Raw genomic sequence first — 22,585 nt, 5'->3', positions numbered from 1 at the left:
CTGGGTAATCGCAAGTGCCATGAGCAACAGCGAGGCCATCGGCTGGCACTTTTACATCGAGTCTCCTTGGCTTTCTGGAAGATGCTATGCCACCAGCCTGGCTGCACAAGCACTGCCTCTGCGGCTCATGTACCAGAGCTGCATCGGGGCCCAGCAGGGCCAGGTGATTTTCCTGAAAGCCATGATAGTGTCACACTCTTCCAAATGCAGTCGTATGACTTGATGGAAAGAATGAAACTTGGAGCAGTAAAAATAGCACCCGATATTTAGGAAGTTTTTGACACCCAGGCTGCCAAGCTGTGACAATATGAACAAGTGAGATTTTAAACACATCGAAGTGCGATTTCAAACATCTCATGAAGATGTATTGCAGGATCTTTCATCCTAGCAAACAAACGTTTTAGAAATGTCTTCCAAATTAATCCCCACAGAGGGAACCTTACTCACCAGAAGAGTGCAGGGCTATTCAATGGCCACCGCTTCTCTTGATCACAATCTCCTCCACACCCCAGGATGAAAGCCTCAAAAGCAACTGGGGAAATGTCACAGGGAATGATCTGCAAGTGTCAGATGTCCTGGCTCCTCCCGCTATGTTATGAAATGTGATGCAGGAAGGCAAGATGAGAAATGAGCCTGCGAGAGCTGCATTTCTGGATGGGGGAAGACCAGTGTTAGGGAGAGTGCATGATGTTGTGTTTGAGTACATGATGTCAAGGCTCAAAAACGCATCTCTGATCGCATCGCTTCTCAAAAATGCATCACGATTCCCATCACTGGCTTTAGCTTTTGTTTCTAGTTTGCAAGTTGTTTTATGTGTGGGGCTAACCGGCAGTGAAGCCTTTCCTCTCTGGTTTTCTCTCTCCTGCGACAGCAGAGCATTTTATGGATATGGGTGGACTTTGACCTAAACCCCACAGAAACCACTTTGAGTGTCTAGTGAGAAGCCCACAAGGGTACTTGCTGATGAACGTGGCCTTTTTCCATCTTTTCAGCAAGACCCTGATGTGCAAATGGAAAGCCAGGATACGGTCCCTGAGGAATCATGGTTTGCAGCCTCTGAGCTCGATTCCTCCTCACTTTGGGCTCCTGGGACACCTTTGCTTCTCCACCCTGCGGGACAGGCTGGACAGGTTGGCACTCAGAAGCCAATTATTTCTCTTTCATAGACAACTTGGAAATGTGGCAATTTCTCCCCCCCACCCCCCGAAGCCCTGGAGTCACATTTGCTGCTCTGCTGGTCTCAAAACAAACCCTGAATTTCAGGGAAGAGGAGGGAGGGTTGAAACCTGTATCCTGATCCACATTTTACCGCACTGACCCAAGTGGATCCTGCCCCATCTTTGAGGACTCAGGGAGCACATGGCTTAGCTTAATAACAGCACTGCTCTTAGCCAGCAAAACGAATTCACACACTTAATAGGGCAGTCGGTGCATCCAAGCCCATCTCTAACGAGGTGGTGTACCAGCGAGTCCCTGACGTTGCAAAGTCTGGCTTATGCATGTGAATGCACATGGGATTATATATCGCTGTGAGCATCAGCAGGAGCAAGTCTATCAAGTTTGGGAGAAGGGGGGAAATTATGTGTTTGTATTTCATTTCCAGGGGCTGGGCAGTGTATCTCTTTCCTCAAAACTGTTAGTTACAGTGACTGGGTCCATCTGGCCACGAAGCAGCATGCTGCAGAGGGTCTGTGAGCATCCTGCTCCATGTCCCCTCCCCATCCGGCTGCCTCGGGGACAGCCCATGGGTTAGGAGGGCAGTGATTTTGAGAGGGTGGTCCCTGACCAGCCCTGGCATCACACTTGTGTGCTCTTCAGATAGAAAACAGCAGTTCTGGTCTTGAGGACAACATCAGAGCAACACTTAAAAAGCAAAGTAAATATAGCTATGATTTTTTTTTCTTTTAATAGTTATAGACTGCCTTATGGGTACAGCCTGCAGCTGTTTCAGGAGACCAATGGCTGCATGTGCTTTTCAGGCCAGGGGGACCTTTTCAGATCAATTCCTGTGGTCCTCTGGGTGACATGTCCTAGCTTCTCACCCAGCAAGAGCCATACTCGCTCTCAGCAGGTAAAGAGCAGCATTTTCAAGAGGACAGGTCTGCTGTAAGCCCGTAGCGCCTGCTCCTGTCCTGGCTTGTGGGACTGTCATTTTTTGGTGTTACGGGCCAAGCCACTTCACCCCCAATGTCGCAGCTGTAAAACAAGGATCATAAAATGCACCTAACACAAAAGCAGGTTGTGAAAACTTAATTAGTAGGTGCTAGTCATTTGAACCCCTCAGATACAAATTGTGGCACTCTGAACTCTCTTTCTGAGGAATTCAGTTGGATAAATTCTGCTTAACAATCCCTCAAGGGATTATTATATCTCTTTTATGTGGAGGAGGGAGAAGAGGAAGACTTGGGTTGCCCAAGGTCAGGAAGAGGCAGAGGTTTTGTTCCACTGGGAATGGACTCCACAAATGTGGCTGAATGGGTGGTAGGGTATGGCTGAAATTTCTAGCTAGTTCATGCTTCTCGTGCCCACTTGCCATGTGTACTGTCTGCCACGGATGCTGGGGGGAAGCATGACTTGGAGGTGGGCATTGTAAAATATCCATGGAAAACAGAATTTTGAATTTTTAAGCCTGAGAATATGGATGCGTAAAGCCTGCTCTTAGAGATCTGCTCACCCAAAGAGGCTGTGTGACCTACTTGTTCAGTCAAAGCAGCTTTGATTTCACGTATCGAAATTGCTCGAAGCAAGACCGAACCGTACCTAGACACAATTAAGGGAATCATTTAAGAAGTGGGAAACGGTGAAAAGGGAAGCAAAAATCCTAAACAGCCCATTCATAGTGGATGAATAGAAAAGTCTTCGCATACCTGATTTGTCAGAAATTATTCATCCAAGAAAATTTGGACCTGAACCATAAGACAATTTTTCTTTTTTATCCTCTGATATATGAATCAGTGTCACTTTACATCTGAGCACAGAATGTTTTGACCTATATAATATCTTAGATAGTGGAAATTCAGCTTGAAAATCTCAAAGCAAAAATGAGAAAGGATGGCATAAGCCAGTAATATGGCATTAGCACATATAGATGTGACTTATCACTGGAAAGCATCCCAACAGAAGTCAGAAGAGCGTTTTGTAAATAATAGGATTAGGAAGCAGGTTGGTACTTTATGGAGCTGGCTGTACAATCAAACTGATAACAACTAGATTAATAAGGCAATTCAATCTAAACACAGTGTAGCACTAGAAAGCTTTTCAAAATCAATGCCTATCTGTGCAATTTTAATCGAGGTTGGTCTTTGCCTTTTGAAGCCAAGAGATTTGAAACTCCAGGTCAGCAAGGTGTAATAAAATAGGCTGACTTTTTTTTTTCCCCCCCCAAACATGTGCCTCTTAATTGGTACCCTCCATTTCTTAATGTTTCCCTCTTCCCAGGTGGGGGAAGTGAAGCAGTACGGTCATATTGGCTTGCCTGTGTTGGTAATGAAGTATGGCAGATCTTGGAAAATACCATCCTTGGCTAAACTATGGGTGTTTTGAGCAGCTGGTTTGCCTGGCTGGTACCTACTGGTGGGCAGAGCTGAGCAGGATGGCTGGACAGGTACATCCCATGGTATCATATCCACAGTGCACATCGTCTTCGACTGTACAAAGGGGGAAGATTGTAGGGAAGATGTCCAGAAGTTGCAGTGTAGGACACAAAGGACCGAAAGGCTGATGGTTTTGATGAAGCCAAGGAGCATTTTAGGATTCATTAAACCAGCTGAGACCTTCAGCCACGTATCATGTCCCATCTTCAGGCAATCTCTGTGGCTCAGAGAGAGAAACCAAGCCTAGTACAGGGAGCAGTGTCTTTGCCAGCACCTCATGTCCACCAAGAGCATCCTGGCTGCTGCTGGCCAGCAAAGCAGTGAGCCCAGTGCCATAGAGCAAGTCATGGGAAGATGGCTAGCTCTCCTCCACCGATGAGCCACCCCCTCCATGTTCATATATGACAGCAGAATGCTTCGTGCTCTGTTTGCATTACTGTATTTTGAAAACTTTTGCTTTTCACAGTGTGTGAAGGGAAAAGAGTAACCACTGAAACTGTCTTTGAGGGGCTGCTTGGCGAGGGATCCGGGCAGCCCATCTGCTTCCCCACCACCTCTGCACACAGTGATTTGGGAGATGTGCTCTCAACTTGTCTTCCTCACGTCCAGCATCTCCAGCCCCGATGCCTGCCTTAATTTCAGGAGGAGACATGCACAGACCTGTCGCTGGGGGCATGTAAGGCTAGATTAGATAAATGCATTTGAATAATATGTTGTGATGCTTTGGATCAGTCTTGCCGTAGCCGCAAAACATGGATGAGGTGGGAGCTAACAGGTCTTCTCCAGTTTGTAATTTCTGTGGGTTTTTTTTTCCTTTCACAGAGATTGTGAAGCAGCGCTTATTCAGAGAGCAGCATTTCTTTTTCTAAGCTCTTAATCCAGTCCCTATCTGTTTTACAGCAAGTGTGAAGGAGTGTGAATCCCATTTGGAAGGCTCCTTCAGAGGAGACGTCTCTGAAAGGATGCGTGGTTTGCACACTAATCCAGTCTGCTCCCACACCCCGCGGTGAACCCCATTAAAGCAGAGGCTTGTTAAATGCCGGTAGGCTCTAGGAATAAGCTAGTCCTGCTGTTCCCTTGATGCAACAAAAAATGAAACAGCTCGCTGACTCTCAGGTTTGTCAAGGGGAAGAGGAGAGTGTCGGAGCAGGAATCCCTCTGACTTGGCCATAGATGGTCTCCAGCAGGAGGGAGAAAAGGGACGATCCTCGTGGCATTTCCAAGGGTTTGATGTTATGCGGTGCTGAGGGCTGTGCTCAGCCTAACGAAGGGATTTACATCGCATCCCACAAGTCTGAAAATCTTTTTTGATGGCACCACATGTTCACGCACTCTATTTCTTTTTCATTTATGTCTAGTGCATTTGGGATTTTTTCAGGACTGGTAGAAATACGTGCTCCTGAGATACATTTTCATTAAGGTATATATTTCCAGGTAACAATATTTCTGCTGGAAGAGAATTTGGTTCTCTTTATGAGCATGTTCATTTGGATATCTGTGCAATGGAAACAATGAAAGAGAGCACTGAGCATGTGGCAGTTAAAATGTGCCTGACTAGGAGCCCAGCTCCCACTGAGCATCACAAAGTGGACAACTGGTTCTTTGTGACCCCGTTGAAAATAGCAAGCTAAAGCAAGAAGGGGCTCCGCAGCCAACTAGATGCAGACCAATACTTCTATGTATTTATTTTTCAGTGAGGTTTCACAGTTCGTATGAGTGGCATTGGTTTCTGAAGGGGCTTGTTCCCACATATTCTCCATTATAGCATCATATAGGTGCTGGAAACTTTGGCTGTCCCCACAGATCTTACTCAGGCAGGTCTGGCACCCATCCTTGTGCAGTGGTGTCAGGCCATGGGAGCAACAAGGCTCTCACTTCAGGTCTCGGATCCTGCGTGCAAATGACTGCAGTGAGCTGGCGTTGTAGCTTTGGCCAGGTTACACCAAAGGTGGGGACAAGGGGCTTCAGGGCACTCATGGGATTGGAAAGGGGCTGGAATGGGGCCCTGCGTCTGGCCTAGGTCACTGGGAGCCAGGAGAAGGTGCACTGTGAGGATGAGGTCTCCACCAGTCACCCAGGAGACTGGTGGCTTGGTCTGGATAAAATGGAGATGTTGGGTGGTCTCAACTGAAAGCCCACGATGAAGACAGTGGTGGGAATCCTGTCCAGATCTTTCAGCTCAGTCCCCACCTGAAAAGGACACGGAAAATCCCTTGGCAACCTGGAGATGTAGGAGACCTTCTCTATGCACTGCTAACACCTGACTCGTAAAAAAAAAAGTGGAGAAGTATTTAATGCAACCTGTAGGCTGCATGCTGGTTTGACGACGGAGACCAGATGTCTTTGATGGCTGGTTAGATCGCGCAGGTATTATTAATTGGGTTGGGTAGGAGTTTTTTTTGCCGAATTGATTTTACGATCACAGTAGGGCAGCAATGACGATGGATGTGAAAAGCCCTTCACAGGCATCAGGACATCTCCCTTCTGGATGCGGTGGGATGCGAATGGCACAGCAGAGTCTCCGTTCAGAGCCCTTCAGAGCAGGATCTCTTGACTGTTGAACAATGCTTGGCAAAGAGGAGCTGGGTTTATAAATAATGCATTTCCTTTGTCTTGCAGGAGTTCTGGAGGCAGAGGTACAATCAGATCAGCTGTGAACAGCTTACATAGCAAATCTAATAGGTTTGTAAATTAGATTTTGTGTTCATTTGTTTTTGCTGTAAGGCAGCTATTAATCTGCTTCTCCTCTTCGCTGGATAGTGCTGTTCTTATTTAGCAAATGTATCTGTTTCTTTTCACTTCTGCTTTGCATTTTCTTAATCGTTTCTCCCCCTCCTTCCCCCAGCTCAGTGCAATAATCATTTGCAAATAACCGAGGATCTGCAAGTTGCCGTGATTGAGAGAACGAGAAAGAGAGAGTTACTTATTGTGAAAATAAGTCAGTGACAGAGTTGCCATTTTCGTAGTTTTACTACGTGCTATTAGAAGAGAGATCGCTGTCTTTGACATCAGAACTTCATTCAGTTTTATCGTAACGCACTTCAGTAACGTCGCTCCATTGCAGAGTCGTTTTGTGGCATCGCAGCTTCATTCATTGTCTCTCTGTTACTTTTACAATGATTTCATGTCAGCCCAGCATTACCAAGTGGCATGGTTGCAAAGCTTAGTGACACCACGTGAGAAAGAAAGAGTGATATCATTCTGTGATGATGTCACGGCCCATAATCAAAACACAGAAAATGGACAAAACCAAAAAAAACATAGTTATTCCCAAGATTTCTTTACCCTGTTTCCTTTACGATTTTTGACACCTTGTAAGTAAGCTTTGCAAGACACAAGGTGATATGGCAAAATGCAAGATGCAAACAAATCCAACAGCCTCAACTGGCAGCCTCTGGAGAGGTACTGTACAAACACAGGGAAGGACACTGGCAGCCAACATTTATAAACACATTTCCTTACCTTTCTGAAACATTACATGGTGTGAGCCACAGTGTGTCCTTGGGAGCCCCTTCCCTGGGCTGGAGATGTGCTGCCAGGAGCTGGGTGTTGTCCAGCAGCCTGGACCGCCAGCTCTGCCCCATCTCTTGCGCTTCTCCCGCCTTGGGGTTTACATGCTTTTTATAAATGTATTTATTCACAAACCATTTGCCAGCTCGAAAAAGCCCTTTGCACCAGAGAGGGGGATACCCTTTAGCTGTTAGCGAGTGCTTTGGCTGTGTATTTTTCAGAGTGCTCTGAAGTGTGAAGGTTTTTTTGGGGGTTGTAGATAAACACACAGCTTCTTGATGAGATGCTTGGGTATTCTCTTTGGAGGGCAGCTGGCTAGAATCAAATATTCAGAGGCTCCCTTAATTCATGTCATTTGATGTAAATGGCACTGGAGTGCTGGGGCTGATTTGCTTCTTAGAGCAGGGATTAAAAGGTGAGGTCTCCCAGTGATCATCTCCAAACTGCAGCATCTGGCTGTTGCCCGTCCCCCTGCTCATTTTTGAGTCTGGAGCAGGCGATATGGATGCTGAAATCCCCATGCTCTCTTCTAACTGGGGAAAAAGTTACCAGCGAGCCAGCCTCCTCCTGTTCGGTATGGGATGCTCGTAGCCCAATCTCACAAGCAGCACCCAGCAGCTCAGCTAAATTAATTTCTCCTTTGGGTGAAGCAAAGTTTGCACTTCTCTGAGGAGGATTTTAACCCTCTCCGGGAGCTGAGCTGGCTCCACTTTGGGGTGCTCATGTGCAACCATGAGGCAACAGGGCAGCAACCTCAGCTGCCCACTCAGGAAATGTCTTGGTGAATTTTGGGGGCTCCCCAGGTCTCTGGAGCATCTCGTGTGCAAGTGTCCATCTGCCAGCCTGTCTTTGCAGAGCCTGCTTCTGTTTTTGTGTGCATGCCTTTCTACAGCTAGATGTGTAAGATTGTGGTTTCTGTGGAGCTGTGCCTGGCTGTCTGTGTTCCTGTAAGCGAGCAGGTATTTAAGGATTTGTGTCTGTCTGCTTGAGTGTAGCAGAATACAAACAGGCTTTCAATTCTTGTTTAGCTAATAACTACAATTTTGCTTTTCTGATGAAGTTTGAATTCCAGCAGCCAGAGCCGAAGACAGTGATTAGAAGTGCCATTGGGATGCTAACGGATCCTGTCTCTCTCCCTCTCCCTGTCTTTCTTTTCTCTAGAGCTGAAGTAGTAATAAATGACTCTTCGTCTCCAGCTGTTGTTGACAGAAGTAATGAAAGCATTAAGCACAACATTAAACCAGCCTCATCCAAATGGAGACACAACCAGACACTCTCTTTGAAGATCAGGTACTGGTAATTACCTATAGGACAAGGGACAGATTTGGTCCTCTCCAGTGCAAGCTGGCAAATTGTCTCTGTATATCATCTAAAGAAGTCGAGGAAGAAATAAAAGGCTTATCTCCTGCTGTGCTAGGCTTCATATCTGTAAGCGATCGCTTGGAAAGGAATTCCCAGCTGAACCAGCTGGCCTTGCAACAATAAAACAAGGAGCACTTGAGCCCCCATTTTTCAGACCAAGTGGAACTGGTGTGCGCTGGTGGTTGGTGATGGAGGGGAGAGGGAGAGCCTCTATCCAGGGTAAATTCAGGGACCCTCCACTGACGGTGGCTGGCCATGCTAGCCCGCCCTGGGAAGGGATGGGTGGAGAAGGAGCAGGCATTAAGATGGAGATACGTGTTTGAAAGCTGTTGCTGGAGAGCATCAGTTGGCTGGGACTGGGCATGGAGTGAGGGCAGGCAGGAGGCAAGAGTTTGTCTTATGTATGACTCAAATTATCTCTGCACCTCACTTGATGGGGCTGTTTTCTTCCCTGTCCTCAGGAAACAGATCCTGAAGTTCTTGGATGCGGAGAAGGACATTTCAGTGCTGAAGGGGACGCTGAAGCCGGGGGACATCATCCACTACGTCTTTGACAGAGACAGTACCATGAACGTCTCACAGAACCTGTACGAGCTGCTGCCTCGCACCTCGCCTCTCAAGGGCAAGCAGTTCCCCACCTGCGCCATCGTGGGCAACTCGGGGGTCCTGCTCAGCAGTGGCTGCGGCCCCGAGATCGATGCACACAGCTTCGTGATAAGGTAGGGGCCCACGCCTGCCACACAATGAGGCTGAGGGCGGGGGGTTGAGGAGGGTTCAGAGGTGTTGACAGGGGCTGGAGTCCCAATCTGTGTGGTGCAGTGTGTATGCGTAGAGTTCACTGATACAAACGTCCCCACTGCGAATTCTTCTACCAACCGCCGAGAGCTCCCCACTGTCCTTGCACACGCACCCCATGTGTTCCCCCAGTGCACCGTTAACCCCCAGGGCACCGTTAACCCCCAACACCCCCAGACCCAAGCACTCACTCCTCTTTTCCCACATACTTAACCCTCTTGCAAATAAACCCTGTCCTGGACTCTGCCATGGACACAAGCTCGATCCTTCCCCAAGTCACTTCTGCCCTCAAGCACTGAGTGCACCATGTGGTGCCCTGGCACAACACTTGTGCATGCCCGGTCTGACACTCCCCTGTGACCACTCCATCCCCAGCACCGATGTCCCTGCAGATGCACTGCCCCATGGACCTGCAGCAGCAGATCCTGACCCCCACGAGGGCACACGCTGAATTCACTACAGGAGATGCTTGAAGTGGAGAGGAGGAGCGCGCCTGCCCTCCCAGCCCCAACACCCGCATACATCTCTTAGCTGAGGGGCTGTAGGAGTCTGCTGATGATTTATGTATGTGCAGACATTTGCTTTCTGGCGAGTCTATTATGAAGACAGCCCAATCCATCAGCGACTCACAAAGGCGGTCCCCAACGTGACGTGGGAACGAGGATAATGTCCCATCTGCCCCCCACTCAGGCCAGGCTGCTCCAGCCTGCCTGGCTGCTAGCAACTTTGTCCTGTCCGTGGGGGACAGGACATTATCGTTTGCATCCTTAACTGTAACCAGAGTGAGCAAAGGGAAAAATTGCTTATTGCAGCTCTGGCAAAGTTTAGGGAGGGGCTTTCATGTTGGGCAGCAAAGTGGCAGGAGAAAAGCTTTTCTGGGTGTAAGGATTGGGATTTTGAGTGACTTCTCCCCAAGCATGTATGCTCGTGCAGGTCTAGCATGGAGGTGCTCTTTCCACCGTAGGTTATCTGAGCCACCACTTGAACCTGCATCTTCCTGAGGGAGGTTTGCTCCATCCAGGCAGCCTTTTCTGTGGAGTTGGCAGTGACGAGTGATGGGCTCTGTGTCCAGGATACAGCTTCACTCTTCAGATCCAATGTTTATTTTCAGTGATTTTACTCCTGTGATGAGTGGATCAGAAAGGCCCTGTGTGCCAGTAGCTGGATTTTCTTTACACCATTCCCTTAGTTTCCCCATCTGTAAAGTAGGGAAAACAGTAGTAATGGCTGATAATCGAGGCAGATGGTTGGGATGCAATTTCTGCTCGTTAAATACTGTAACTTCACTGTAAAACACTGCAGGAGAGCACACAGTGTGTTAACACACGAGTACCCTCTGGTTTTCACCTCACTGGGTGAGCATCCCCCCATCACCTGGTCCCCAGTGCCATTTACCCAGCACCATGTACATGGCAAGGCCACAGCTTAACAGACGCAGATCCTCCCTTGAGGAGCTATAGGAAACCACCATATAACGAGGGTGATTTGTTGGCAGTTTATCCCACAGCCCCTCAGCCCTGGCGTGACACAGGAGCTCGTGGCACGGGAGCTCCTGGGGGAGTGTGTGTGCCCCTGTCCCCGTGCACAGCCTGAGAGGAGGCACCAATTAATACTACAGAAAGAGATGTTTTTTGAAGGTCACAGCCTCCAGACAGCCAAACCCTGTAGAGACCATATCCTGGCATCCACCTCTCGCTGGTGTCATTACTGCTGCTGGTGCCACCAGGTCTGCTGATAGCAGAGACTCACCAGGAAGAGAAAAGGGACTTGGAATAATATTATCCTTGCAGGACTAGAATTAAGAGGCGAGAGCTTTCTTTGTGTGGGAAAGGCTGTTTCATTTCAAATCTGCCATGGCAGCAAAGATGGGAGGTTTGTTGCTACATGTTATTTTTGAACCACACCAGAAGAGATACCGATCCATACAAACCCACCCACCAGACACCTAAGTTATGTCTGTTATTAGCATTGCCCTAGAGAAATATGCATGTACATGCCATCATGCTGAGGAATGATGACCTGATATTAAGATGTCTCATCATTACCCAGTCAGAGCCTCTCTAATTTATTGCAGAGGCTCATTCTCCCTCCTCCTCCTCCCAAAAGCGAGGGCAAATGGGCACATCTGTCACTGGCCCTGGCTTTTGGCATCAAACATCCCTCATGTTTGTCACTGCCCTCTCTCACGTCCATTGTAAAGAGCTGTTTGATGTTTCCACTCGCAGGTGCAATCTGGCCCCTGTCCAGGAGTATTCGCAGGACGTAGGCATGAAGACGGACCTGGTGACTATGAACCCCTCGGTCATCCAGCGGGCCTTTGAGGACCTGGTGAATGAGACTTGGAGGGAGAAGCTGCTTCAACGCCTCCACAGCCTCAACGGCAGCATCCTCTGGATCCCAGCATTCATGGCCAAAGGGGGCAAGGAGCGAGTGGAGTGGGTGAACGAGCTCATCCTGAAGCATCACATCAACGTCAGGACTGCCTACCCCTCACTGCGCCTGCTGCATGCTGTCCGAGGGTGAGAGCGTTTCTGGTGTGCTCGGAGCCAGGATTTTATGAGCTTCCTGAGCTGGAGAGTGATCGATGGGTTTGCGCTGGAGGCAAATGGCACAAGCTGTTTCTTTCTGCAGACCGTGAGGAGGTCTCCGTGGGCGGTGGCAGGTCCCTAGATGAGAACTGGAGACCACCTCAGAAGCAGAGGCTCCCCGCTCCGCTCTTTCAGTGGGAAGGCTTTTAGCCATGCAATATAGTGAGCCTAAGTCTTCCAACGCTTTCCTAGCTGTAAGCCTGGGTGTCCCCGTGATAACTCCCCATCCTATGGTTAGGGCTTTCCTTGGGGAAACGTGCGTGTGCTGAGCTAGTGATGAAGTTTGTCACCTTGTGCTTGAGTGACACAGGCAAGTCTTGCACAGCTCCTCAGGTCAGGAGCTCATGGCAGCCTGGATGGGCTTGGCGATGGCAGAGGCCCAAGGGCTGCTCGTGAGTAGCCTGTATGCTCCTGTAACAGTGCTAATTGCGCTGCCCATCTTAAATGACCCGCCAAGACAGAGAGGGGACTGATGTGGTCTGGTCCTCCTGTTCAGAGAAACAAGGCCAGGTGGTAGTGAATGGACTTACCCGGAGGGAAGGAAGAGGTCTTTCTGCTGTCTCCTTGCAACTTCAGGTGCGTGGGAGACACAAGTGTGGTGGGGATGGGGAGGTTATAGAAGAAAGAGAGCCCCAGGGGTGAGACTGCCGTGTAAATGGCTTGGGGAGCGGGTATGCTCTTGCTTTCTTGCTTTATTTCTCTAGGGAGAGTCATGATTCATTAGGCATCTAGGGAGTCTAGGCAGGCAGTGGCTTATGCTGGAGGTGGCTTAGTGACAGTAGTTGTCCTCTCTGATCCTGACTAGACCCTGTTGACCTGCCAGGATGAGAATTCACTCGTGTAGCTGGTGCTCCCACCTCTAAGCCTGAGCATTAATGTTTCTTGATTGCTTTGAGCTCTTCTTCCCCCGCACACCTCTGAAGCTGAGCTCTTCTGGTCAGTTGGTCCATGCTCGATGTTACTCTGTCCCAGCTCAGGTTGTTTGTCAGTGCAGGGGTGGGCACGGGACAGATTTTGGGGTTATTTCTCACAGGAGCAAGCCTAAGGGGGTGCTCTGGGGAGAGGGGTGTGAAGGGCGGCTCTGCAGGCAGCCTGGGGGGGCTGGGAGGAGTGGAGGCCCTGGTGCCACGATGCATCGCAGGCAGCAGTGATGGGTGAGAAGAACCACGTCTGCCCCAAGTACCTGTGTTTGAGGCTCCCCTGGGCTGGAGAGGTGTCTTACAGAAAATGCTGGCTTTGAGGTAAAGAAAGGGAAGGAAACGATACCACAACTCACAGAAAGGGAGGAGAGGAAGAAAAAAAAACCCACAACCCAAATTCTGAGCTATTTCTAGCTGTAATTGACTTACTTTCATCTGTCAAAATAGAATTAAGCTCCTGTAATAAGCCCTTTAAATCAACAGGCTGTTAATCCTATGCTGGCAACCATTCCCAGTGCCAGAAACTTCCCATAGGAAGCTTTGCGGAGGAATTGGCAAGGGTTGGGCATCGCTTTCCCATGGGAGAGGAGGAGGAGGATGCCTCAATAAGCTCTGCTGCTGAGCTTATCTTCCAACTCGCGGCACCTTCCTGGCACTTCTGTGCTGCAGCTGTGTGGTCCAGCCAGGCTGGCTGGCACTCCAGTTGTCCCTGTGCATCTCCCACAGAGCAGCGATGGAGCCACCACCCATGGCTGGCAGGTCCTGCATGGCTGGAGGGGACGCAGGGATTTTGGGACAAACCCAGGGATTCAGTGCTGTCTCTTGGTGCTTGGAGTGATGCACCCCTCTCCCCCGTGGCTTGGAGTAGTGTCTTCCTTTTGCACATGTTAGTGTTCCTGTGGGTTTTAATGGAGTCCCATGCAAGGAACATGGGTTCAGGCTTCTGAAAACCTGCTGGGGCTCAGAGGGATGCAGCCAGTCAGACCAGCGAGTGAAGTGGCTGTCTGGGATGGATGTGATACCAGCACATGGTCAGACACTGGATGATGCTGATGACAGGCTCTAAGTACCTGGTCTGAGCTACAGCTGAGATCTTGATCCTCTCCTTTGGGCTGGTCACCGTGCTGTGGGGCAATAGAGAAAGGTGGGTCATGACTGCACGGAGGCAGCGCTAATTCAATTATAACCACAGATGCCAGTGCTAATTCTCGTCAGGGGTTGCCCTCTAAGCCAAGGGAGCTGCTGCCTGACCTGCCCTCCTGCTCTCACACTTATCAGCAGCAAAACAAGGATGCCTGGTAATTAACAATTATTATAATTAAAACTGCAGCCCCCTCAGAAAGCCAGAACTGATGGGAGCACTTCAGTGCCTACCCAGTGTGTTGTGGCCTGGCCAAGGAGCCGTGCAGAGGGACCACCCAGGGCTGGGGAGCAAAGAGCTGAGCTGTGCTGGGGGAAGGCTAGAGTCAATGTTAACCCTTTCCTTGGTGCAGCCTCCTCAGGTTTGGATTTGGATGGATTTAAGAGTGATTCAGGCAATGTTGAATGAACTGGCCACAGCTGAGGGAGCGGGGTGTGCTGGTGCTCTTGGTGCTATATAGGAAGTCTCTCAGGGTTGTCTTGACCATCTGCTCAGAGTAATTGATATAATGTAGTCTAGAATGAAGAAGGAGTCTCCTCAGGTCAAACTGACCAGAATCACTAGAGTTTACTTATTCGTCTTCTGTGATACTGTCTAATTCCTACGATCATCCTATATTTTGGCTTACGAGCTCCTTGCTCTTACAGGGATATGGTCTCGAACAACTTCCTCTGTCTCTCCAGCTCTCTCTGCAGCTCTCTCTGCAGAACATGCCACTTCATAGCGTTATACTTTTGTTTGACAGATCTGAGATTTGTGAAATGAATATATTTTGTGGCAAGTAGCATGGAGCAGAGAATTGATAATCCACAAAGCCCCACATAACATCCCTCTGTGCTACAGTGGGCTGCCGTTGCAGAGATGTCTCATCTTCTCCTTTGCTGGATAAAGCTACCCTTTATAATCTATCCTAAGTTGATTTGGAAATCACAAAGAAATGGAGGAAGTCTTTCAGCCAAGACACTCTTTTAGATATTTTATTTTTTTCAACGAATAGCACTTTCTACAAAGACTAACGTCATCTCAGCCAACTTCAATTCAGCTACAAAAGCTTTGCCTTTTCTCTTCTTCCTTCACTTTCAGAGAAATACATTTGTGAGTTCTTGACTTCTCCTTGAACCGCAGTATTTATTGTCCTGCTCTGCTTTCCCCTAGACCAGAATACATTTCAGTGGCAATTGAGCATTTTTACCTATAATTTTCAGTGCATTTGGGGCATTTGTAGAGTGTGTGTTGCTGAGATAAGTAAAAAGCATTTGGTTTTGTTGTCCTTGACAGCATCATTCGAGACATCACCTTCCTAGCTGTGAGGGTGCCTTAAATGTTTGCTGATAGCTTTTTGTGTTGATGATTCTGGATAGTCTGTGCAATAGGACGGAGGCTCTTCTTACACGGTTAAACTCCCCATCTCCACACCAGGAGGGGAGAGAGCCATCAGCATTTCAATGGAGAAGCTCAGAAGGAAGCCTAGTCGCTACCTAAGGCTGAAGAGGAAAGCTGTGCTGTGGCCGGGAGCCAGCTCAAAGGGCCTGGGACAGTGCCATGCGTTTTGGGGGTGCATGACTCACTTCAGAGCGATTCTATAAAACGTCTCCTGAGCAATTCATCTGGAGAACGCAGTACTCGTCTCCTGGCTGGGAAGCAAGCAAGCGCCTTATAAGTCATCTGTTAGTGTCTCCAAAAAACCTTGTAATCCCTATTGCCAAGCAGCTTTTGTTAGAGAAATAACATGAAATGCAGGAAGCTGGGGAAAATAATTGTGTCTGGAGGTTTCACTATCACTCCTTGCAGAGAATTCATGGACACGTTTCAGTTTGCCTTGTCTAATCTAGTCTAGCATTTCTCACTGTGTCCATCACGAGGGTCTCTTGGCAGTAACCAATTCTAATCCCATGAGATTTTGTTAAGAGCTTCTTGAAAGAAAAAAAGATTAAAAAAATCAATAAATCTTCCAGCTCCTTGGCTAGGTCTCCTGTTAGGTTTAACATCCAAATAGCTGTGACAGTTCGTGTACGCTCTTCACGACAGTGATCGCCTTGCTCAGGATCCGTAGCTTGCGTGCTGCTCTGCCACGTGTCCTCAGAAGTGCAACCTGGTGAGACATGAGGTGGATTCATCTTTGCCTCAGATGTCTCCCTGGGTCCTCACACCCAAACAAGGTCTTAAACCTTTGCTGTTTTTTCAGGGCAATGCTGCTGCCGTGGTGCAAACCCATTTCCATCAGCCATGGTGGAAACCCTCCCCTGCTCCCTCCTCACCTTATGTCCTGATCATGCCACCTCCTTTCCGATAGCCTTTGTCTCACTTATAGCCATACAGGACACACGTGTGCAGATTATTCTCCTAACTTGTTGCTTTGATTGTATCACCCAGCTCTTTTGCATCCCTCCGCAGGCTCCCCTTTTCTCTAACACATCAAACCTAAGCTGCTGCTTTTCCTTTTCACAGCCCTTCCAGCTCATCTTTTCTCACTCTCTGTCTTTGAGATCGGTTCTGCTGTTGATTAGCCAGCGTCAGCCACTTGTGGGTTTTCTAAACCAGGTATTTCATGCTTCCTCCCTTATGGTACTTTATGCTTACAGGGACTCCTCTGAAATATGTGCCTTGGAGGCTCGTGCCTTAAAGCCCTTCATCTCTGGTCCCACAGATGGTTTAAGGACAGCGGTCCTACACTCAGGTGAGGGAAAAAGATGACCGAAGGGTGTAGGGGGAGAAAACAGCCATTCACAAGTGTGTGACTGGGGTAGAATGTGAGGGACTACGAGTGCCCCGTAAAGCCACGTGTGGGTTAGATCAGTGGCTATCCGACAAATAAATCCTTGTGTGAGCAATTATTCTTGCCCCTTCTGCACTTGAGGCACATTGTACCCAAGCTTCGGTGTGTCTGCACTGGGACCTCAAGACAGTTAATTTGTTCCAATTAATTGGGAAGAAGATTTAGTCTTTTCTTTGTCAAAAGAAGAGGAGGGGCATAGGAAGGAAAGGGGAAAGAAATAGGGTAATCCTCTTCCCACTTACTTTCCTCTTCTTCTGCCTGTTTGGAAATGCTTTAACTCGTGGGTGTTGAGTACCATGTGTGTTTGAAAGGGCACTGCAGAGCTCCAGACTTGGAGGAGAAAAGAGTTACTTATCCGTGACTCAGCATTGATTTGCTTGCGCCAAGTCACCAAAACCAAACCGAAGCCACACGGTACAGAGCCAGTCTGGATATAGAGGCTTAATTTGGTGTTTGGGCTTTGCTCAGCCTGGGGATAAAGCCCAGCTCTGACTCCAGATCCAGCTTTTGGAGTCAGCATTAGCATGAATCTGGATGGGGACCTGCCCATTCCTACCCGTCCAGCACAGATCTCATCACTGTACATGCTCAGCTATATTTTGGTGGAGATGACAGAGGAGACTGGAGACATGGACAGAAAAGGGCTGGGAGAAGCTGAATGGAGCGTAGCAGTTACTCCCTGGGCTCCAGCACTTCATCTCCATCAACCCAGCAGCTGGGATACATGCTGTGCCCTGCCAGCACCGGCGGGTCCTGTCCTCGCCTGCACCAACATGAGCATGGAGCACTGTCGGGGCACTTGCTCTGATTATCTGTAGCTGGTTTTTCATGAGTATTAATAGGAGCAGGATGTGTGTGGCAGACTGATAATGTGCTTCTGACAGTCAAGGACTAGCACCTCCATAACAGCTTGTGTTTGTATCACACTTTTATGAATAAGCTGTTTTAAAAGGGTCTGAAATTGCATTATTTCAGCTATTCTGATTTGGATCACTAAATAATGCAGCTGATACTGCTGAAACTTGGTTTCTTCATTGACCTGAGTTCTTCATTCATTTCATCAGGGCAATGGATTTTCTGTTCATTTTATCCTGCAGCTTAACCCTTCCGTGGAGGGTACAAGTTACTTTAGGGTTTTCTCAGACATGTCAGGAGGTGATGGGTAAGCACAGAGCAGGACCCTGCCCTCGCTAGCAGCCCTCAAACACTGCCTGCAGGGAGGAGTTTTGCACCCAGCATTTCAGCCCAAATCAAGGCCAGGATCTGCTCCCTGAATTCGGTGATGCTGGGGGAGGATGAGCGCTGTCAGCGTGGTGGGATGCGTGCTCCAGATGTGCGATGTGAAGGCTGCCATTTTCCCTGGCTCAGGGGGGAGCTGTGGCTTCCTAGGGACAGTTTCAGAGCATTTTATCTCCTGAAGGATTCCCTCTGGGCTTTAAGCTCCAAATACAGCAGTCACTTCCCCTGTGGCCGCAGTGCAGCCCCCTCACAGGAACCATACGCCGATGGTCACGCAGCCGACAGCAGTGCTATGCAGTTCTGCTTAGGAGACTTCTTAAGTTTCTTAGAAACCTTTCAGAAAATTGATGTTGCTGAGCAGGAACCAGAACCACCTACCAACCAGGATGAGACTCTCTGAGCTGCTCTTCTTGAAACCTTTGTCCTTGTCTACCATCAAGTATTAGTTCAAATAGGTGCTAGGGCTTGTGTCTAGGCTGCCTCCTTACAAAACATGGCCTTGAAAATCTGATGGCATTTTCCATCTGTCACTATCATGATCCGAAACAAGAGCTGTCTCGGACAATTTTTGCCTGACAGCATCACGGTTCCTGTTCATAGCTGCATCCCACTCAGGCACCAACCTAGCTCTGTAGCTGCTTCCACCCCTGAGGGTTTATTTACAGAAACGACACAGCACCAGCTTTTGAAAGAGGTCCACGCTGTGAGAACAGCTCTGAGAAAGGAGGTATTGGGTTTCAGGACTGCTCTTTGCTCTTCTCTTTTAATTGCTGTCTCTTTCCATAATATGTTGCAGTTAATAGTTATGGTGATTGGTGTAGCCAATTTGAAAAATAATTACTGCCTGCTTCAAGATTATCTTTCCTCCTAATTAAAATCCCGGACCTCACATATTAAAGGTGCGCTGTTGACACAGCATCCCATGTGCGCCCAGACAACCTCATTTGGATTTACAGAATTAATTAGGTTTTATTTCCCTCCCCAGCTGTTCTTTCCTGCACCAGGAATGTGGCCGCTGTCTCAGTTGGCCAGTGGTGGGAGAGATAAGAGGGAGATCTTCCTGCATAGCTCCCACACTCCCATCACAAACCAGTCATTAAAAAGTATTCCTCAGACCTCACCGGAGGATTTCCCACCTTCACTGTCCAGGAAACAAATTGCAAGCGCTGTGGCACGGGCTATGTTATGGTTTGGGCATTATATACTATGCATGTCATCTCTGTGTGTGGGCTGGGACAGCCTGGAGTCTATCACCCCCTCCCAAAGCTGCAGCCAGCAGCAAGAATTTATGATGCTGTAGGAGCAAGGTTTGTCATCCTTCTCATTTTTGCAATGCCATGCCTGCAATAGAGGGAAAAACAGATAAAAGAACCAAGCTTTTAGTTTTTATTATAAGAAACGGAATTGTCATTGTTCCCTACTCTGATATGATTGAGTGAGGGCTCACTAGCTGCATGTGCTGAGGTGGATACGCCGCGTTGGTTTTGGTAGGGCTGCTTCTGGGTACTGGTTGTGCCCACTTGTTGGTCCTGGTGAGGCTGTTTGTGCGTGCTGGGTTGCAGAGGACGGCGTGCTTCTGTGGGATGCTTCTGCAGGGCGCTTCTGTGTTTGACCCAGGTCATTTTTGTCATCGCTAATACACTTGAAACATTGGTGGTCATGGGTCGTACGCATGTGCAAGGATGACTTCTTCAGGCTATCAAGGTAGTTGTACATTCATAGAGTTTTTACAACCTCTCAACAAAACCCGAAAGTTAATATTTTGGGCAGGAGTAAGGTCGCCAGTATCTGTGCTCCAGTTGGTAAATTGATAAAAGGAGAGTTTTAAGGCTAAAGCAGCTGCAGGACAAACCCAGACGTTTGTCTTCTCCCAAAGCCAGCCAGTTAATGTGGCTTGACAGTTCTTCCCAGGTAGTTTCTCTGCTGCATGAGGATACCCTAATTCACAGTGTTAAATGGTTGTGATAATCTCCCATTTCTCTCTGCGTGCCAGGGGTCTAATGTACTTGCCCATAAACTCATCAAGGAGGCTGTTTTATGGCTACCTGTGGGAGAAGATTGCCTCGGCAACGCAGCGAGCTTTGCTGTGTCCCCATAGTGCAACCCACATGGCTGGGGAAGAACAGAAAATGCTGATGCTGTGCCTCTGAGATACCAGTTCTCACCAATTTTTCCCCAGTTTCTTGCTCCTTTTTCGTGCTAGATGCAAGGAGACAAGTCAGGCAAGGAGGACCTCGCCAAAACATCGTACTTGTCTTTAGCAAAAGCTACAGGTGCTTGGACATAGAATCACAGAATCACAGGTTTAGTTGGAAGAGATCTCTGGGATCATCGAGTCCAACCTTTGCCCCCCTAACACCCCCACGTCAACTAGACCATGGCACTAAGTGCCACGTCCAGTCTTTTCTTAAACACCTCCAGGGATGGTGACGCCAGGTGTGGGACCCCAGAAACCCCTGCCGTGCCCTTCCTGCACACACCGAGGCGGTCACTCTGCTTCCAGAATTTGATTCACCAGAAAAGTCAATTTTTCTCTTATCTGGCTAAGAACAATCAAGTACATTTTGTGCCTTGGTTGCTAAATTTTAATGACTTTTGTGAAAAGCTAATTTGCAGGATTAAGGCTCAGCTCTCCCAAGGGTTCCCACTGTCTGAGTTCCAAACCCCAAGTCTGGCGGAAAGTGCAAATGAGGAGCAAGACACTTCCCGTGGCTCCGCGTATGACAGCGGGACCCAGCTCAGGATCCCAAACCTCTGGGTGAGAGCACAGAAATACCACACGCTTTGCTCCGCTTCCTTGTGCTTTTTATCTAAAGTGCTGCCAGTCACTCACCTGAACTCAGGCCCTTTGAATATCTATTAAAAATAATCCAAGGGCTTGAACGGGCTGGGACACGGTGGGATGCGCTGTCTGCACCATCCCTGCCTGCTGTGGGACTGCGCCGGTATCAGCCGGGCTGGGGGAGGAGGGAGTGCATCTTCTACCTCCCGCAAACCTTTTGCTTTCTGCTTTTGCTCCTCTGACAGCGTTTTTCTGCTGAGCAAACCAGATAAGCTGCCTGTGCAATAAACACTGGATGCTGGAAACATCTTCTTACAGGAGGTTGATGCTGCAATAACTTTTATTGGCAGCCCAAAATACAACCGCTGATACAGTTTCTGCTCATGTGTCAGTATGAGGTGCCTCCTTCCCCTGTTCCTTTTGCCATCCCTTATAAAAACTAATGCACTTTTCAGCAGCAAGCACAGCTGACCTCCGTATCGCATATTATATATTGCAATATGCCATATTGTGTATTTCATGGACTGATGTTGCAGAGTGTGGTGATGTATTTTGGTCCAGGATCACGGTAGCAATCGCTGGGTGTAACGGGAACACCGCAGTGTATTTTAGCTCTTTCAGCCTGGTGACCCTTTATTCCAAGGCAAACGTTTTTACAGCCCTGTTGTGTTTACTGTCAGAGTAAAAATCTTCATTCATCAATGAAAATCATCAGCTTGTGTGTGTGAGACTCTGTCTGCGTCGAGGGATTGTTGGAGTCTAATTGACATGTGGATGGTTTGGTCTGTGGTATTGATCTCCTAGGTTGATTGGAAGATAATTGTAGGCTGAAGTACTGAAGGCCACCGTTGCAAGCAATTTGTTTTTCATAAAGGATTGCCGAGGCATGAGATGCTTCAATGCCATAGCAACAAGTGTGATGTAACCGCTAGACAGAGAGCAGGAGGATGCTTATTCATGAAGCAATCCCTAGAGAGGCTTTTTCTTGGCATGGAGAACTCTTCTGCTAGTCAGAAACCTCTCACTTTGAATAACCAATATATCTCAGTCAGAGGTTGGAGAGAGAAAATGTACAAGACACGAGCTTCGTGTGTGTGGGGAATAACACGCTTTCCTCTACTCTCCCTTTGCAGATACTGGCTAACGAACAAGGTGCACATCAAGCGACCCACCACCGGCCTCCTCATGTACACCTTAGCCACTCGGTTCTGCAACCAGATCTATCTCTACGGCTTCTGGCCCTTTCCCCTGGACCAGAACCAGAATCCGGTCAAGTACCACTACTACGACAGCCTGAAGTATGGCTACACCTCGCAGGCCAGCCCGCACACCATGCCCTTGGAGTTCAAAGCCTTAAAGACGCTGCATCAACAGGGAGCCTTGAAGCTGACAGTGGGGGAGTGCGATGGGGCCACGTAGGGTGGTCCCCGGCCACGTTCCTGCACAACCACGGAGGAAGGGGAGGGGGCGGAAAGGACAAGTGGTGCCTGGTGGGGTTGGTTGTCTTCGTTAATGCGCAGAACAGCGACACAAATATATACACATGGTACCTATATATATTGACCTGAGTATTATAACTGTTTGGTGTTCGCCAAGGAATGGACAGGAGAGATGCGGGAGCATCTGGTGTGACTGGCCTGGGCAAGACCGCTTGCTGTGGGCTTGCTGGACTCGGAAGGGCATTCGCCCTACATCCGAAAGGTGTGAAGGTGGCCTTGGTTTTTGAGGGTATGTTAGGTGGTGGGTAAACGTTAAGCCGTTTTTCGTGACTGGTCTGAGGTTGGTAGTTAGTTTGTTTGGCCAAGGACGCCGGCGCTCTGCAGTGAGGCACGTTCTTGGCCCCGTGCTCGTGGCGGGGGGGGGGGGGGGGGGGGGGGGG

At 48.7% G+C, this 22,585-nt stretch overlaps 1 protein-coding gene across 1 annotated transcript; it reads left to right on the top strand.

Moving 5' to 3' along the window:
- The first annotated feature begins 3,493 nt into the window (after positions 1 to 3,493).
- ST8SIA2 (ST8 alpha-N-acetyl-neuraminide alpha-2,8-sialyltransferase 2) lies at positions 3,494 to 22,478 on the top strand. The gene is made up of 6 exons (XM_009708403.1): positions 3,494 to 3,534; positions 6,213 to 6,275; positions 8,265 to 8,393; positions 8,927 to 9,184; positions 11,486 to 11,779; positions 21,840 to 22,478. Exons 1-6 carry the CDS (start codon positions 3,494 to 3,496, stop codon positions 22,123 to 22,125), a joined length of 1,071 nt encoding a protein of 356 aa, XP_009706705.1. The 3' UTR covers positions 22,126 to 22,478.
- Positions 22,479 to 22,585: the final 107 nt, after the last annotated feature.

The sequence above is a fragment of the Cariama cristata genome, unplaced genomic scaffold (genome assembly GCF_000690535.1).
Source record: "Cariama cristata isolate BGI_N322 unplaced genomic scaffold, ASM69053v1 scaffold16789, whole genome shotgun sequence".
Classification (NCBI taxonomy): domain Eukaryota; kingdom Metazoa; phylum Chordata; class Aves; order Cariamiformes; family Cariamidae; genus Cariama; species Cariama cristata.
Note: the sequence above shows the minus strand (reverse complement) of the source record. Positions and strands in the feature narration are given on the sequence as shown.